The sequence below is a fragment of the Nipponia nippon genome, unplaced genomic scaffold (genome assembly GCF_047370975.1).
Source record: "Nipponia nippon isolate SJK-2023a ecotype South Korea unplaced genomic scaffold, ASM4737097v1 scaffold_53, whole genome shotgun sequence".
In the NCBI taxonomy this organism is placed as follows: domain Eukaryota; kingdom Metazoa; phylum Chordata; class Aves; order Pelecaniformes; family Threskiornithidae; genus Nipponia; species Nipponia nippon.
The window spans coordinates 128798-147090 of record NW_028262373.1 but is presented as its reverse complement, the minus strand read 5'-3'; the positions used below and the strand labels follow the sequence as shown (position 1 = coordinate 147090).

Sequence of the window (18293 nt, the reverse complement as noted above, 5' to 3'; positions counted from 1 at the left end):
GCAGCTCTTTTCTGAATTACTGGCTTTGCAGTCACCTTGGTGATCATTGCATTGATGCTGAATTTGACTTTCTGTGGCCCCAATGGGGCTGCAGAAAGCCATTTCTACTTGTTCATCTCCCCTTATTGTGATTACTACTTTCTATGGGATCCTTGCTGTCATGTATGTATTACCACCTCCCAATAACTCCCTAAATCTGAATAAAGTGTTCTCCACCTGCTATACAATTGTGATCCCAATGGTAAATCCCCTCATATAGAACTTGAGAAACAAGGAGGTACAGGAAGCCATTAAGAGGTTCTGGGGTAGAAAATCAACTTTGTGTTAGTATTTTGGGGGATTTCTGGATGCTGTAAACACCCCTGCATATGGGGTAAATTTGATCTAATCTTAAGTGTGAGATTCAGCTACCCAAAAAAATCACCATAAAAAGTGTAGATGTGGAAAATCTGTTAAAATACAATGAATTTTTTGTAGGGTTTGACCTTGGCTAGCTGTCAGACACCCACGCAGCTGCTCTCTCAATCCTCTTCCACAATAGGACAGAAGGAGAAAAATAAATGAAAAAGCTTGTGGGTCAAGAAAAAGACAGAGAGATTGCTTAGCAATTACTGTCACAGGCAAAACAGACTCGACTTGGGGAAGATTAATATAATTTATTGACAATTGAAAATAGAGTCGGATGGTGAGAAACAAAGACAAAAACTAAAACACCCTCCTGCCATGTCCCCTTATTCCCAAGCTCAACTTCATCCCTTCACTCCTGACTCTTCCTATACCCCCTGCCCCCGCCCTCTGTACAGGGGGGATGGGAGGATAGGGGGATCAATACATGGCAGTTTCCCTGTGGTGCTCCTTCCTCCTCACACTTTTCTTCTGCTCCAGCACGGATCCTCTCCATGGGCTGCAATTCCTTTAGCAAACATCCATCTGCTCCAGCATAGGGTCCTCCATGGGCTGCAGCATGAATATCTGCTCCATCATGGGCTGCAGGGAAATACATCCTCCTCCCTCTCTTTACCTTGGTGTTTGCACTGCTGTTCTCACTCTTTTTTTCCCTCCTGCTCTGCCTGTGTGGCATTTTTTACCTTTTCTTAAATACATTTTTACAGGGATGCCACCAGCTTTGCTGATTGGCTCAGCTTTGGCCAGCAGTGGGTCTGTTTTGGAACTGTCTGTGACTGGCACAGGGCAATTTTTTCCCACAGAGGTCACTCCTGCAGCCTCCCCACTACGAAAACCTTGCCATGTAAACCCAATATACTTGAAAATCCTAGAACATCATAAATGGCACTAGACATCCATATTTAGGCAGCTGAATCCCATGCCACATGGTATTCCACTCACTTTCCAGCTGTCACCTCAGAAAATCAGTATTTGCCAGAATATCTGGCAGATGTTTCAGATAGATACCTCAGAACAGCTGAAATGGCACTGAGCACCTTCAGTAGGCACAGCAGTGATTGATAAAATGAAATCCACCCCTTTACTTGACAAACCTTCTTTAAAAAAAAAAAAAAAAGTCTTCTAGCTTGTGTAGATGAGTGAATCAATGCCTGCAACACCAAATAACATTGGTCTTACATTTCTATAAAAAACAGAAAGAAGGTACATAAGTAGGTAGGTAGGTAGGTAGGAAGATAGATAGACAGACAGACAGACAGATAGATAGATTCATGAAGAAGGTGTTTTTCTGTAGTATATGAACAGGCTTTTTCTCCCTGAGATGATGTATTTTGAGCAGATGACTCTTTGGGTAAATCTCAGAGAAAAGCACAATGTGGAAAAATGAAGCAAAGTTTAGTACGTGTATTTAGGGTTATTTTTCAGAAGCCAGTGCAAACTCTCATATTATCATAGAGCAAATGTGTGAACAAGCCAGCTGCGGTGGGTTGGCCCCAGACAGCAACTATGCACCCACCCAGCCACTCATTCAGTTCCACAAGGGCATGATGTTAATGGTATGTGATATATCCCTTTGGCCAGTTTGGGTCAGCTGTCCTGGCTGTGTTCCTACCCAGCTTCTTGCCCACCCCCAGTAGTGGGGTAAGTTCAAATCCTGAAGACGGTGGGCTCCACAAAGCAGCCTAACAGGGAATTTGCTGACTCCAGACATTCATCCAGCTGGACCTCTGCAAGCAGAGAGAAAAAGTAGAGGGGGAGCACAACTCAGCAGGGGAATACAGTGTGTATTGACAGTCTCATAGGCTGCCATACAGGAGCACTGGGAAAGAGGAACATGGGTCAATGGGTGTCAGCTGTGGAATTGGTGGGACAGGCCCAGACCATGATTCCTCCCAGCAAAATCTTCTTACCAGCTTGGTCCTGCAGCCACCTGCAAGCTTTGGCCTCCAGAAGCTCTGACCAAGATACCTTCCATTTATACTGGTGCAACCAGGCTAAGGCCAAAACTGTGGCCCAGGCAGTTGGCGGCACACCCTGTGCAGGAAAACAGAACAAACAAGGGGAAGAAATAAGAAGAAAGATAGACCTAAACCAGCATGTGGAATAAGTAAGACTTCCACATATACACACAAACTCTCTAAGCTTCTGAAGTCCTCAAAATCAGAAAGTCCCCAGGTGCCTCTGCTGATTCCACCCCACACCCTCCACGCCCCCCTTCCACAAGTGGAGAAGCTCTATATGCTGGCTGTTTTGATCTCTTCCTCTCAGTTCAGCTCAGACTGGAAACTTGGAGCAGAGGAAGCTGCTCATGATTCAGCTCATGACAGTGCACCACTCCTGCCTCTGATCTGCTTACCTCACTGGGCCTTTGTCCCTCAACATCAGCCTTGCTGAGCCCCAAGGCAGAGGCCAGGGCTGTGGTGAGGGCCCAGGAGCCATTGGCTTTCTGGAGTGCCACCACTACCCTGAGCCCAGAGAAGTCACACAGTCTTGTTGACAGTGGTGAAACTGTCCAGTCCCAACTGATGTTAAATGCTGGTGGTTCTTCCATCACCTGCTCTTCAGGAGAAGCCTCCTGCTCTGGAAGACAGAAACTTTCACACAGTTCATATGAAATAAGCAAGGGCTAGTAACCTTAAATTCTGCCTTCTCCAGGTATAATTACCTGTCCTCCATGCTCTCTGGACTTTCACAATTTTTCCCAGGCTTCCATAAGCATCCTGAACTTTTTCTAGCCCTCCCAGAGCATCCTTAGATCTTCCCAGTCCCTCATAAATATCCTAAAATCTGTCCTACATGCTTCAGTTTACTCAGTGTAATTCTCTCTGAACACCCTAAGTTTCGCCCATGAGCATCACTAATGTTACTCCTTCCTGCCACTTCCCCCATTATGGCTCATGTTCACTGTTGAGGGCCCCACAGGGGTCCTTCTCCATCATCCACTCTTAAACCCACCAGTCTTAGCATGAGTTCTTCCTTTCCACATTCCAAGGCATAAGACTTCTTTGGAGCTACAGCAGCACTGGACCACAAGAGAGTGAAAGTGAGGAGGGTCAAGCACAGCGCATGGGCATTATAGTGCCAGGCATGGCTCAGTTCCAGAGCAGCTCTTATGGGCAGAAAAACAAGCATTCGGGCACAGAGTAGTTGGGGCAGAACTAGGGGTCCTTTAAGGCTGGCCTAAAAGTATACAGAGGTTGGAAGGGACCTCAGGAAGTCATCTTGTCCAAATCCCTACTCAAAGCAGATCTCATTAGAACAGCTCACTCAGGTACCTGTGTAGTCAAGTCTTGAATAGCTCTAAGGGTGGAGATTCCACCAGTTTTTTATTATCCTTATGATATTAAAAAAAAAAAAAATCCTCATACCCATTTAGTATTTCCCATGTTCCAACTTGTGTCTGTTGCCTCTTATCCTAATGCTGTGCACTTCCAAGAAGAGTCTGCTTCTGGCTTCTTTCTATTTTCCTCCAGTCAGCTAGTTGTAGACAGAAATAAGGTATCCTCTTATAGATGAATGAACCCAGCTCTCTCAGCCTCTCCTCACGTGTCATGTGCTCAGCTCCCTCAGTTTAGTGGCCTTCCACTAGATTCATTCCAGTGTGTCAATGCCTTTCTTGTAATGGAAGCAGAAGCCGGACACAATACCCCATGATGCAGGCTAGCAAACGGTGCTGACTGGAGTGGAAGGATCACCTCCCTGCACCTAGCGGCTACACTCTTGCTAATACAGCCCACGATGCGGTTGGCTTTCTTTGTTGCAAAGGCATGCTGCTGACTCCTGTTCAACTAGTTGTCCGCTAGGACCCCAACTTCCTTTTCTGTAGAGCTATTTCCTTGAGTGTGTGTGCCCTGTGCTGTATTGTTGCATAGGGTTATTCCATTCCTGATCCATTCCTGATGCAAGACTTCGCATTTGTTTTTACTGCATGTCACACAGTTCCTGACAGGCCGTTTCTCCAGCCTGTCCCTGCCCTCCACTGCACTGACCATGCACGTACTGCTCCGAATTTGGTGTTGTTCATAAACTTGCTAGGAGTGCACTCTGTGCATTAATGTCCAGGTCATTAATGAAGATGCTAAACAGTACTGTTACCATGGGAGATCCCTCTAGAATTGCACTGGGTTTTGGCCACCAGCTGGACTCTGAACCGCTGATAACTGTTCTTTGAGCCCAGCAGTCTAGCCCATTTTCCACCAGCCTTATTGTTCACTTAACCCAGCCAGTATCTCATCAATCTGATGATACGGAGACTTTGGGAGATTGTCAAAGGCTGTGCTAAAGTCAGGGTATACCGAATCCACTGCCCTTCTCTTGGCCACAATGCCAGTTACCTCACCTGAGAAAGCAGTGAGGTTGGTCAGGCGTGATTTTCTTTTGATAACCCCATACGGGATGGTCCTTCTAAAGGGATTTGCTCCATATCCTTCCTAGGGACTCAGGGGAGGCTGACAGGCCTGTAGGTCCCTGAACTCTTCTTCCCCTTCTTGAAGATGGGTGAAATGCCTGACTATTTTCCAGTCATCAGGAACCTCTCCCAGTTGCCATGATCTTCTGAAGATGACAGAGTCACTGCCTTGCAGTGGCATCAGCAAACTCCTTTGGCACTCTTGGATGCACGCGATCCCATGGACTTGTGTAGGTCTAACCAGCCTACATGATTCCTAACTATCTTCTTCTACTGTAGGTACTGCTTCACTCCTACAGACTCTGCTGGGAGACTCAGAGACATGGTAGACCTGAGGGAAAACCTTACCAGTTAAAACTGAGCCCAAAAAGTTCGAGACTATAACAGCCTTTTCCACATCCTTTGTCACCGAGTCCCCTGCACCACTGAGCAAGATGCCCACGCTTGCCTTAGGCTGCCTTTTGCTGTCAATGTGCTTAGAAATGCCTTTCCTGTTGTCCTTCACCTCCCTTGCAATCTTCAACTCCAGCTGAGCTTTGATGTTCATAACTTCGATTCTACATGTCTGGGCAATGTCTTTGTATTGCTCTCAAGTAGCCTCTCTCCACTTCCACCTTTGCATACTTCCTTTTTGTGTTTGATCTGACTAAGGAACTCTATGTCCATCTATGCCAGCCTTCTGGCACACTTCCTTGTGATTCTGCCACTGGACTGCATCAGTCTTGATCTTGGAGGACTGGGTCCTGGAAGATCAACCAGCCATGTTGGACCCTTTGCCCTCCACAGCTGTTTCCCACAGGATCCTGAACAAGGCAAAATCTGTCCTTCTGAAGTCCATGAGTGGCAACTCTGCTGTTTGTGTTGCTCACTCCTCTCAGGATTGTAAACTCCAGTCTCATGATTTCTGCAGCTAAGGCTGCCCTTGACCTTCACATCTTCAACAAGTTCCTCCTTGTTTGTGAGGAGCAGGTCAAATAGAACATTTCTCCTAGCTGGTTCATCAAGCACCTGCATCACAAAATAGGCTTCAGTACATAACAGCAGCTTCCTGCATTTCTTGCACCCAGCCAGATTGCCTTTCAAGCAGATATTGGGGTTTGTTAAAACTGTCCAGGAGTATCAAGATCTGTGACTGGGAGGTGTTCTCCAGCTGCCTAAAGATAGCTTCATCTACCTCCTCTTCTTAATCCAGTGGATCAACATCACCTGTGCTGACTTGTCATCTGATCCTTACTCACAAGCTCTCTTCCTTGGGACAGGTAATGAGCCAGTAAATCTCCATGCACTCAAGCTATTCCTTTGCATCAAACGCAACCCATCCTTCTCAGCCTCCCACCCTATCTTTCCTGAAAAGCCTGTATACATCCATTGCAGGACTCCAAGCTTGAGAATTACTCCACCAGGTCTATATCATCCTAAAGAGATTACAGTTCTGCAGCTGTGCAGATTTCCTCTTCTGCTCCCCATGCTCCATGCATTTCTGTACAGGCATCTGAGATGGGCCCCAAGTCATGCAGCTTTTTCAGGGGAAGTGTGAGAGGATGTCATCCTGCCCCCTAAACACATCTGCTCAACCCCTTGTGCCCTCGCTTTTCTTCAGATTACTGTAGCCCTTCCTCAAGGCTACACACCTACTGTACAGCCCTCCTTTGCAAGCCTGTTTGCAAAGGCACTTTTTTCCCACATGGTCAGGTGAATCCTGTTCCTTTTCCATAACCCTTGTTCCTCAGAGAGGGTCCTGCAGTCATAGTAGTGAAAGTCCTGCCTGTGACACCAGCCATGCAGCCAGCTGTTGGCCTGCAGGATGAGTCCATTTCTACCAATCCTTTCCCTTTCACCGGAAGGACTGAGGAACACCCTGTGGGCTCCCATGCCCTTCAGCCTCTGCCCCAGGGCTCCATAATCACACATGATATGCTCCAGATTATCCCCGGTAGTGTCATTGCTGTCCACATGGAAGAGCAGTGATGGGTAATAGTCCAAGGGCCAGATAAGCCTTGGCAGTCTCTGCAGCTTCTTTGGTCCTGGCCTCTGAGGAGCAACACACCTCCTCCTGAAGTGTGAGGCTGGGTTGGCAGCAGGGTGCCTCCATCCCCTGCAGGAGAGAGCTTCCAGTAACCATCACATGCCTTTCCCCTCTGCTTGGACACTAGGTTCAGGCTCAGCTGGCTCTGGATGCCTCCCCTGACAGGCTTTGTTTGTCCTCAACAGTGCCCAGGCACTACACCTAGTCTGAAGTTGCAGGTCTGCAGGTTGAGCAGGAGCTTTCCCCCTACTGTCAGAAGCCACAAGCCTCCACCTTTCCCCGTTTTGACTATGACCTCCAGAAGTCCCATCCTCCTTGCTTCACATAACTCAGGCTTTTTTCTCTGCAGGCTTTCCACGAAGACCAGGACAATCTCCTCACCATTCACCCTGATGGTGTGCAGTGTGCTCCCTTCTTCCTTTTAGCTCCTTTGGTTAGCAAGTCCGAGCCTTGACCAGAACATACCTCCCGTAGAGGTGGGCACTTCGGCCCTGGGCCCAGGGTGAAGCACCAGCCTCTCTCTTCAGCTCAAGACCTAGACAGCACTATCTTCCTTTTATGCTCTGTCTGGACTGAGGCTTCCAACGTACCAAGGGCAAATGCACCAGTCAGTGCTGGAGAGGGTGTTGTGTGGCTGCACAATCCTCACTCAGCCCCACACAGGCCTGAACAGTTACTGGATCCCTCTGCACCCCTGCTGCACTAACTGCTGAGACAACTGCTATGTCTCTGTTAGCTAGCTCTGTGTTCTTGCCTACCTGATACACAGCTGCTTCCCAAACACCAGCTGAAAAAGGGCTTGACACCTTCTCCCACCATTACAAGTCTGTTGAAGACAGTAAGCATAGACCCTCCCTGATTAGGAAACAGCCAGCAGAAGCTGACCATTAGAGATGACTGAAGCACAAGTCTATGGAAGTTAACTCTCCTCATCAACAGCAATCACAAGAAGTTCCCAGCAGGTGATCCTTGGAGATCAGAAGATGAGCCCTGGACAAGCAGAAGGCTGGAAGGAGAGGAAGCCTGGAAACTGCTGTGTGAACGGCTACATCTCTGCTAGCTGGCTCTTTTTTGCTGAACTGTATGACGGTAAAGCTAAAGATTCATGCAGATATTTTGTGACAAACTTAGTGTTTGGGTGTGGAGTTAAGGATAGTTGGAGGCTATGATAAAGTTACTTCAGGGAAGTATTAAGGTGTTTGATTCTTGGTTTCCAGCCCAGAGTCAAGATGTAGGAGTTTGCTTTGTCTGTCGCTCCATCCATCCCCAGCACAATGACAATCAGAAAGTCTGGTGAGAAGATAAGTGCTGAAAGAGAGTTCAGCCCTAGTCCAACACATTCTGAGAATGCCCAGCTAAGAAGTTTCTCCTTACCTTTACAGGATGCTGAAAACTGGGTAAGTGTTTCAGTGTCAGGGCCTTTGCGACCAAGCATCTCAAGGCAGAACTGGCACTTCTGGACCATCCAAAACTTGGTGGACTTAAACCGCACAGGCCTGCAGCCATGTGACCAGAGCAGCTGGCAAGGAACTAGGTTGCAGGAGGGAGAGGACAATATGGAGGACTCTGGAGGGAAAGAATCCGGGGAGAGAGGTAGGGAGGGGGAGGTTAGACTCATGTGCATTAGAGATAGGCAAAAGGGTGGTCAGGTGCACAGAATAGGGGGCTGCAGATGGTGAGGAAGCATCAGACCAACAAGTCCCACTTTCCCCTCCCAGTCCTATCCCCACTGTTTCTGGACTTACCACGGTGCCAGGCATCCCTCTGTTTCATGCGTACTGCCACACAGGATGTGAAGGGGGACGGAACCCCCAGGCGGAGGCTGGACTTAACTGCGCTGTGCTGGAAGTCCTTCTCTGCGCTGCTTGTCCCCTCCCAGGCCAGTTTCCACAGCAGATGCATCATGGCCATACGGTGCACAGGCAACCTGCAGGGGCAGGGAATTAGTCCTTGGTTCCACCTCAGGGAGGGGCATGGGACATGTGGAGTAAAGAGGAGGGGGCAGTGGGGTAATGGTCACCCAGGTCCTCTCTGAAGGTCAGGGCAGAGGGGACAAGGGAGCAGCACTGGATGCCCAGATTGTCTTCCCACCTCAGGCTACAGTGGGAAGGGTGCAAGCAAACAACACCTGCTGTCCCTCCTCCAGACCTTGCCAATGTCACTCTGCCTCGTGGGCGTGTTACCCTCTCACCTGTCGTCTGGTGATGGGGACAGTGAGAACCTGAGTGTGTAATCGAACGACTGGCTGCCCACGTGGTACTGAAGGGTCACGGCTCCCTCACCCACCTCTGGATCCTGGTGATGCAAGGGAAAGAGTCAGACAGAAATGTTCATCTGCAAGGCACAGGCACCTGGGCTACCTAGGTTCCCTCCCTGCTCTTCTAAGGTAGTAGATGTCCGTGGTTGGAGCAGAAGCAGTGGTGTCTCTGGGGGAAAGAAGGGGGTTCACAGAGCCCTGATCGTGGTCTTTCTCAGGTCTAGCAGAGGTGAAGGACTCAGTGTTGAGAAGGTGAGACAGGGAGTAAGTAGGTCTTTTACTTACTTTACTTAGAAAGCCCTGCCCCAGTGCATGTCATTCCTAGATCACTCTCACCTGTGCTTGCCCATGGATCTGGGCATAGATGGAGCTCTGATGTCCCTGGAAGATCATCTCAGGAGCTTTTCTGATCATTGACACCTCCAGGCCAGGTGGAAGGTCCCAATGTAGTGAGATCCCACTTGCCAGAGGCTGCAGAGCCCGCTGCAGGCATTTCACTGCCTGGTAAGGGGAAGCAGAGAGCACAGACCACTTGGGTTGCCTCCCCATTCGGAGCAGGGAGGGAAGTTGGAGGGGGTCTCTGAGTTGGAGGGGATGGTGGTATTTGGATTGCCTTGCATGTCTAGGAGAGCCATGGGAGGTATTGAATAGAGCAGAGGGGTAGCTGGGTCATTACCTCAGATGCCATGTCCATCCTAGAGTGGATGCACACACATTCACCTTTGGTCTCCAGGGCCATGGCCTGGGAAAGGTTGAAGCTGTCACATCTGTTAGTAGGAAAACAGAAACACCTGTACAGGAAAAGAGGGGGAGGGTAGAGATGGGACAAAGGTGAGAGGCATGAAGGACAAGAGTGGTACAAAGGACAAAGTCTGGAGAGGTAAGAATGCTTCTAATCATAGAAATGAAACTGACTCAGAGTTTTCCCATTCACTCTCGGGTGAGAAACATTGCCTGCTGGGCAGGGAGATTGTGAGAATGGGTTTTGGGCCTGCAGAGCACATTGAGGTATTTCAGGGTGAGGGGGAAGAGGAAAAGTGCTGAGCAGAGCAGGGAAAGACTGGGAGAGGAGGCCCACTAGATGAAGAGTATAGGCAGTCTTAGTGAGGTAAGGAAAGTGTGTGTGGGGGTTGTTGCTGAAGTTCCATTGAGGTAAAGAGAAGATCTGGGGAAGACTAGGATCTGGGAGAATGTCTGAAGGACTCTGACAGTCAGGGGGAGAGGAAGGTCGTGCATTAGCATGTTAGGGGACAGGAAGAGGGCTCTCCCATTACCGGTGCTGGTCCCGGTAACGGTAGACCTCAGCCATGACAGCTTCCTCTTCATTGGAGATCTTCCTTTGGATGAAGATGAAAAGCTGAGGGAGAGAGGAGGGGAAACAAAGATTGACAGGGCTGGGCACCCCTGTAGAGGAAAGATAGCCTCCTGAAATGCAGGAAGCCTTCCCAGTTTGCTCCCTTACTTTCTCATGCCCACTGGCCTTGAAAAAGGAAAAGAGATTGTGTGTCTCCTTTCATTAATACCAGGACACTTCTTAGCACAAAGGGGCACCCCACAAGGAAGATCCACCTTCTCCAAGTGCAGGCAAATTCCACAGAGGCCCTCCCATGCTGCTCACCCCGAAGATGGTGTCATTTTCTGCCACAAGGATGGCCCCCCACATGCCAACTCCCGGTGCAAACGGCAGCAGAACATCTCACCCTGAGCCCTGAAGTCTACCTTTACCCCATTGTTTACACCCATTCCCCTCCCCATAACCCTTTGGCCCCTGATACCTGGCGGGGGTGCCCATGAAGGAGAGGAGTGCTGTAGATAGACCTTAGGAGGCCCAACAGGTCACAGCCCCCCAGATCAGGGCAGATGGAGGAGATGCGCCCCACTGCGTTGTCCATGCTTTCCTGCGTGTATTCCACACTGTGCCTGTGGGAGGACACCCAGAGTGTCAGAGGGCGAAGAACCTGGCCCACGGCTACCCTCACGTAGACAGTCCCTAGAAAAGCCCTACCTCATGACCAGTGCTACAGAAGCACCCTGAAAAGAGGAATTACCCTCTCACTGCCCCTGACACATCCTGCCCTATAACCGCCCCCCAGGAAGAGCTTGGCCCATAGTTTCACTTAGAAAAGTCATACTCTACTTACCCCTTGTCCCTGCCCCATCATCACCCCCAACTCACGGGTAGAAGGCTTTGAAAGTGGCCCCAAAACCATAGATGTTGAAGTAACAGCCCAGAGGCAAACTCTTGAGGAGGAAGAGCAGTGTGTTCTGCGGACAGATGGAGGGATGGGCAGAGCTCAGATGGGGAAGCTAGGCAGAACATCTGCTCACATGAAGCAGCTTGCCTCTGTCCCCACCAGCTGGGCCTGACTGGTGTGGAAAATCCTCCCTGAGGACCTCCTCCAGTGGTACCTGTGCATCCTGGAAGAGGCTGCAGTCCATGAGAAAGAGGAATTCCCCAAGCTGGCCTGGACTGGGCACCACCTCAGGAATGCTGGGCATCAGTGTCACCATCACCACAGGGTCTCCCAGCAGAGAGCCTGGAGTGTGTGGGGGAAAAGAAGGAGGATTTTTAGGCTGGAGCCCCCTTCCCTGTCTCCTTGCTTTTGTCCTCCACATAGCCCTGAGCTCTGAACTATTGCCTGAAAAGTCCCTCAGATCCCCCCAGTCTCCCTGATACCCTCTCCCTGATGCCCACTTCCACCCTCCTCACTCACCAGGTGGGGCTTTGGGATCTCTCCTCTCCATCACAGCACTGAGAGCATGAGACCCTTTGTAATACACCAGCAATTCCAGACGATCCTGCAGCCAGGGTGACGATATCAAGGAGACCTGAGTACAAGTAGGGTGTAGGGAGGAAAGAGAAGAAAATAAAAGGATTGAGGAGTCCTAAGGAGCATCAGCAGGCTGCAGACCTTTCCTTCCTCTCCCCCTTTGGGACTCGAGCATCTGGCAGGGCCGTACCTCAGCAGACATCTGATCTGGAGCCGTGTATTGCAGAGGGGTGTGGCTGGTGTTAACGGCTATATGGGACACACCATGGGCTGACTTCAGACAGACGCTGAAGTGCAGGTTTTCGAATACCTCCTCCTTAGAAAGGATCTGGCCTGCAGTGAGAAAGAGGTGTGAGAAGGTGAAAGAAGAGACCCTAGGGCAGCAGACAGCTATGGTGGGGCACTGTCTGTCGTTGGTAGGGGGGAAATGTGGCATCTGAGACGTCCCTCACTGTGGTGCTTAGTGGGGAGGGGTGAGGGTGGGGGGTGTCAATCTGTAGACTTACACTGTGGTCTGTACAGGGATCCGTGGGGATCTCTTGCTGTGGCATATATGGGGAGACCCGTGGGGTTCCTGACTGTGAGGTGCAAGGGGGAAGATTCAGATTGTCTCACTGAGGCACGTATGCAGACATGGGGGTCCCCCCCAGAGGGATGCTGGGGAGTGATGTGTTCCTCCCTTGGGGATGCACCTGTGGGATCACTCACGTAAGTAGTTCTCACGGGGGAATAGCTCATGTGGCCAGCAAAACTGGGCAGCTCCATCAGGCTGCAGTGGCAGCTCCTGGACATAGCACAGGTTGATGACCACCTCCCTGTCAGGAGGCAGGGTTCCCAAGAAACAAACGAAGAAAGGACCCCAAAGATCCCACTGGTCCTGCAGGTATCTTAAATTCTCCATGCCTGGAGTGGCTCTGCACAGCTGCTGGGCCTGCCACAGAGGGAGAAAAATGTGTCACTGAGGTCTCTCCATTCTCTCACCTCCACCCTTCATCCCAATCTGTGAACCACCCCCTCCCACTGCAATCCCAATCTGCGGACCACCCCCTCCCACCACAGTCCCAGTACCTCCTCCTTTTCCCAGAGCATTGCTTCAATACGAGTGTCCCCCATGGTAGCGTAGAAGGTGTGTACAACAGTGTCAGAGTCCGCAGGAAAGATGAACATGGTCTCCCAAGAGACTTGCTGGGTATTGCGGAAAACCAGCTCAGACACCACATCGGCTACAAAGTCCTGGATGGTTACATTTACTGTCACAGTTTCCAGCTCCACATAAGGATAGGAAGAAAAGAACCATATGCCCCTCTGGAATAAGCCTGAGGAAGACACAACAGCTGTCAGGCTCTCTGGTTGCACATTGGAAACTTTAAATTTGAGGTGTCTGCTTGTAGTGGGAAACAGTTGTGTGTCCAAACCTGCCACAGAAATGCCAGTTGCAGAAGCCGACAAATAGCAGTGAAAGGTCCCTAAGGCTGTCAACTTAGTTCAGGCCTACCATGGCATTGAGGGGAGTCTGTCTGTCCCCCATCACATAGCATGAGACAGTCCCACAATAGACTTTCACGCAAATGGCAGGAGGTGCCCTGCAGCTCCTCAAACCTTCAGACCATATCTCAGGGAGAGGAGCAGGACCCACCACCTGCTTTGAAACTAATGCTCCAAAGAGATGAGCTTGATTCTCAACTCAAGCAGATATACCACTCCTTTTGGACTACTGTAAGGGAAGGGGGGACCATACCAAGGGCACTTAGCATGACATCAAAGGTAGAGTCATAGTAAGTCACCTCATCTCCTTTTCACTGTCAGCAATGGAGGTGTTTCTCACTGACCTCCCTTTCTCACCTGTCATACTTGTAGCATACAGATTATTTGAGGCCAACAATGTGTAGATCTGAATTTGGTTGGAAGATGGCTTTGATGACCTCCCTTCCTGCTATGACAGCAGCCCGTGGAAAGGCAATCTTCTCCATACCTTTGCCCTTGGTTTGAGATGAAGAGTATCTTGTATTAGGGCAAGGTTTGGCATCAGTGGTGCATCAAACCTGATTGATAGTAAAATGCGTTGGAATAGTGTCTTGGTCAAGAATGAAGTAACAATGTAGTAGGAATAGAGTGGCACTTTAGCAAAGGAACGTATAAGACCTTCATAGGGGTTGCTGTAGTGTCTTGGAAGGGGGTGGTGTACAGAAGATGGTATTGTTCACCTGGAGGGGATGATGCAACTCACCAATCAAGCGATGTACCTAGGTATCCCAACACAATTCAGTAGGGGATGATGTAGCACCACAGTAGAGGTGATGCAATATCATAGTACTGAGGAGTGTTGCCCCCCATCCCACACTAGGAGACATCTCTTCTGCATCATCCTCCCACTTTGTGATGGTTTCCTTGGAAAGCCTTCAGCACTATGGGTGAGATGATTCACACTTACAAGAACATCTTTTGCTATGCCAACCAGAAAAAGTGAAGTCTGACTACAGGACATGCCCCTGAGTTCCCAGAACAAGGTGACGTGTGCCTCCCTGTCAGCCACCCAAGAAATCAGTTCCTTCGCACATTGCTCTCCCAGGTAAAATCTTCTCCACTGCTCACAGATGCCACCCTTCTGGCCCCAACTCACCTCTATGCACATACTCTTTTCTCAAGATGCCACTTTTCCGCATCTTGACTCTTTGGCTGAAGACAGCTTCTGTGTGGGAAAGAGCATAAAGTGAGCTATGAGGATCTCGTGAAAAAAAACTGGGCACCTCTGTCATCCCTTCCTCCAAGGTAAGGAGCTCTCCCTCACATACATGGGCCAAGATGACTCTTTCCTTCCTCACGTCCCAACTCAGGATCCTTTTTGCCCGTCTCTCACCAACCTGGTAGCAGATTAGTAGGAGAGAGACCCAAGATGGGAATTGCAGGTGTCAAAAATGCCTGTGGGTTCAATGGGGTGCTGGTGCTTAATTCAGATTAGAGCACAGGAAAGGTGGGAGCAATGATGGGTCACAGCCTGAGACATAAGGCACAGCATGAGTTTGGGCCTGAGCAGTGACAATTGCACCTGGAGGACACCAGTAGCAATGTTGACAGAGAAAGAAATGGGCAGAAGGGTGGACAGACAGAGCAGGCAAAGCACAGTCTGGGAGGATGGGAATGCATGGGTTTGTGTGAGGAGAGTAGCTGGATAGTTGGAGGCGGCTGTATTTAGTGGCAGTAGGAGTGAATGGCAGAAACGGTGACCATATGGGGAGCTGGGGAGGGGGAATGGATGAATGAATTTGTACTTAGGATGCATGGATGCACATCCAGGGAAGTGAGGGGCAGGAGGGTGTTGGAGGAATTGATGAGCAAATGCAGTTTCGTGGAATGTGAGGGAGAGGATGATAAAAAGTGCCCGGTTTGTGACTGATCTGTCAATTAGGCACCTAAAACCTGTGTACAGGTCAATGGTCTGTGTACAGGTCAGTGGTCTGAACTCTTCCAACATGGAACAGAGCCTTAACTCAGTTGTCAAAACATTGGACAGGAGGGTTGTTTGCAGCAAGGAGCCCTGGCATGGGTGAGTTGTCCTCGCAAAGGTGAGGAAATCCCATCTAGCTGTCTCCCATAGGTCCTGTGCTATACATATTGGCATCCTGCGTCTAGCTTGGAAATGACAGGACATCTAAAATGATACTAGACACCCACATTTCAACAACTAAATCTCACCCCTAAATTTAAATAAGAGGAAGAGCCTCTTGCTCTTAGCACAAGAGTAGGTTTCAGTTCAAGATTATTACGTATAAATGTAGGTATTTAAAATAGATACATTCAGATTAATTCCTGAAGCCCTGCAAGGGGGGTTGCCAGAGGGCACAGAAAGAGGGGGTGAGAATGGGGCAAAGGAATGAATGAGGAGTGAAGGCGGTGCGAGGGGGGACAAGAAACTTGGCCCAGATGCTTTTCCTGGTGAATTGGGAAAGTGAGGCAGAATTATCTGAATGCATTATCTGAAGTATTAACGCGTCCCAGGAAACGCGGGGTAGCGCAAGGAAAAGGCAAGGAAAACTTGCGTTGTGTTTGGTTGTTGCTGACGCTCTTGGAGCGGACACGGGGCCGTTCGGCGCTGCAGCAGCGGCCCTGGGTGAGCCGCCGGCACAGCAGCGCAGGGGGGTCCCGGGCAGCAAACGGCGGGGCGCAGGGGCGGCCCGTCCCGGGCACCGCTGAGACACCAGCCGCTTGCGAGGGGGGAACGGGGGTGGGAGACCTCGGGGACGCCGGCGGGGATGGGGCAGGACTGCAGCAACAGCATCTCTGCGCGGCCGCCGGCGGTGGAGGTGGCGAAGGAGAGGGCGTGAAGGGAAGCGCGCAGCCCCGGGGCCCCCGCCGCCGCCGCCCCTCCCTCGGTCACAGGGAAGAGGCGCCTGCCTTAATTGCGTCCCCCTCCCTGCAAACAAGCCCAGGGAAGGGGCGGCCCCTCTCCAGCGCGGCTTGTAACGCTGAGCAGCCGGTGTAGTAAGCAGCGGTTACGGCTCTGCTGTGTACTGGGGCAGACGTAAGCCTCATGCATGGAAATCCACCCCATTACCTCAGGACTGAAGTGATGACTGTTAACAAAATCGGGGTGGAGGGTAAGTCTTTCTAACCTTGCAGCCGGGAGGATGCGATGCATGATTACGCAGTTCCCTGCCAGGCATGGCGGTAACAGCAGCAAGAGAGCTGGGAGGAGCTGTCAGCTCTTGATCCTGCTCGGGGTGGGATTTCCAAGGGAACGGCTTTCGGGAACCTCCCTTTTGTTCCCAGGCGAAGAAGCATCTCCCGCTCCCCTGACTCAGCCCAGCCTTAACAGCTGTGTCTTTTATTCTATGCCAGCGCTGCCCCAGATAGACCTTCTGAGTTAATGGCCCCTTTTTCTTAATACGTGTAAATCTCAAACGACTCCACAAGAATGAACGTCAGTTTTTCCTGTAAGTCTGGGGTCTGCGCAGAGCAAAAGCAGAGAGTGAGAAAAGTCAAAGAAAAAAAGAAAGGAAGGAAAGTCAACGGGTCCAAACCCAACACCACGGGCTCGGACTTCACTCACCACCAAACGTAAGGACAGGTATAATTCTCCTCACTTTACTCATATGAGAAAGCACGCTCGCACTCTTTCTGGTGCTTTCAGAGATTTCTGTCTTTAGTCAGCCATCCTTGCTGTCAGTTTCTTTAATCTGTACTTGGATAATCCTCCGGATTCTGGATGACCCCTTTGTCAGAGGAATTCCTGGGGAGGTAGCCCCTATTTGATGAAACTGAGAGTTGCTAAAATAATAAAAGACCAAAGATATGATCCTTTGTTCATAGTAGAAATCCTGGTTTACCAGCAACTGCTTTTAAGGATCCCAATAACAAAATTCATATGCTTGCATATCTGTGTTCCTGTATTTTATTTTCTGTTAGGAAATAGACTGGATTTACAAATATCATGATCCGTGCATGTGTCTCGTTGTGAATTTGGACCTTAGCCTGCTATCCTTGACCCTAGAGACCCCAAATGTGTAGGTACCATTTGAACTAAGTGGCCTGGCAGGATGGGGCCGCAAACAGACAGACACACAGAAGCCTCCAAGCCTTTGCCAGGGTACAGCAAGCGCAAACAGACAAATGCACGCATGCACGCAGAACAGGTCTGCAATCCTTCCACATGGAGGGAAGGAAGGATGGATGCACAGACAAATGCACTCACCGTGGAACAGCAGACAGCAGCAGGAGCAATGAGCAGACAGACACAGGAACGGGCCGGGGACTGAAACCTGTCAGCTGCAGCATGAAAGGATGTTCACAGACCCGCGAGGAGGAGGAGGAGGGTTGGTCTTTGTGGGACACGTCAGGGATGGATGGGAGCTGCGGTCACTGCCGCAGTGCCTGGGTGGATTCCGGGAACGGGAATGCTGCCAAATGTGCACTTAGGGATATATGGTTGGGAACCAGGGGTGCTGCCAGCCCTGCCTGCTGGGATGGGTGGAAGGCACTGGGTGAAGGAGTGCTACAGGTTCTGGGTAGCTCTGGGAGGTCAGTGGAGCCATGAGGAAAGCAGGAGCGATGGGGAACCCACACAGAGGGTGCTTTTTGGGACCGGATGGGGGAGCCAGGCTGGGGGGAGGTGAGGGGCAATAATAGAGACCATGTTGTGGGTTGGCCCCATCCTGGGGGCTCCGAGCTGGGGATGCTGCCTGGGAAAGGCCTCTTGTGTGTGGCAGGGGTGTCTTGGGGTGAGAACTGTGGCAGTGCTGCACAGGGTGGGGAGGGGAGGGGGTGCTGCCCAGTACCGCCTGCCCCACGGGGAGATGGTGGGGGGTAGGGGTGGGGGTGGAGGAAGGCTTCCGTGTCCCCCTGCAGGAAGCACCCCCCCACCAGAAGAAAAAGCAGTTGCTGGGCAGGGAGTCATCCCATTCCTGCAGCCAAAGTGCACCCAGACAGGCA

At 50.5% G+C, this 18293-nt stretch overlaps 1 protein-coding gene across 9 annotated transcripts; it reads right to left on the bottom strand.

The window, feature by feature from the left end:
- Positions 1-641: 641 nt before the first annotated feature.
- Positions 642-17651, bottom strand: LOC104018585 (von Willebrand factor A domain-containing protein 5A). 9 transcript variants are annotated; one of them, XM_087735248.1, is made up of 20 exons: positions 17557-17643; positions 14660-14728; positions 14488-14556; positions 12936-13183; positions 12576-12798; positions 12374-12445; positions 12058-12200; positions 11811-11925; positions 11506-11633; positions 11273-11361; positions 10872-11016; positions 10371-10453; positions 9773-9887; positions 9433-9597; positions 9031-9134; positions 8585-8766; positions 8214-8405; positions 2762-2985; positions 2316-2439; positions 642-2132 (listed from the first exon to the last, which is right to left on the bottom strand). In XM_087735248.1, the coding sequence occupies exons 3-20, from the start codon at positions 14528-14530 to the stop codon at positions 2053-2055; spliced, it is 2475 nt and encodes an 824-aa protein (XP_087591374.1). In that variant the 5' UTR covers positions 14531-14556; positions 14660-14728; positions 17557-17643; the 3' UTR covers positions 642-2052. The 9 variants fall into 9 exon arrangements, with proteins under 9 accessions (XP_087591374.1, XP_087591375.1, XP_087591372.1 ...); XM_087735249.1 differs by having other exon boundaries at positions 14660-14786; positions 17557-17639; XM_087735246.1 differs by lacking the exon at positions 14660-14728 and adding an exon at positions 16478-17109 and having other exon boundaries at positions 17557-17628.
- Positions 17652-18293: the final 642 nt, after the last annotated feature.

What these genes read in the sequence shown, in the direction of transcription:
- LOC104018585 (XM_087735248.1), bottom strand. Translation starts at nt 14,530, where the DNA reads ATGCGGAAAAGTGGCATCTTGAGAAAAGAGTATGTGCATAGAG. An exon ending in GAGGGATGCCTGGCACCGTG is followed by an intron (nt 8,406 to 8,584) that starts GTAAGTCCAGAA and finishes CTTTCCCTCCAG; the next exon opens with AGTCCTCCATATTGTCCTCT. An exon ending in GTTTTCAGCATCCTGTAAAG is followed by an intron (nt 2,986 to 8,213) that starts GTAAGGAGAAAC and finishes TCTGTCTTCCAG; the next exon opens with AGCAGGAGGCTTCTCCTGAA.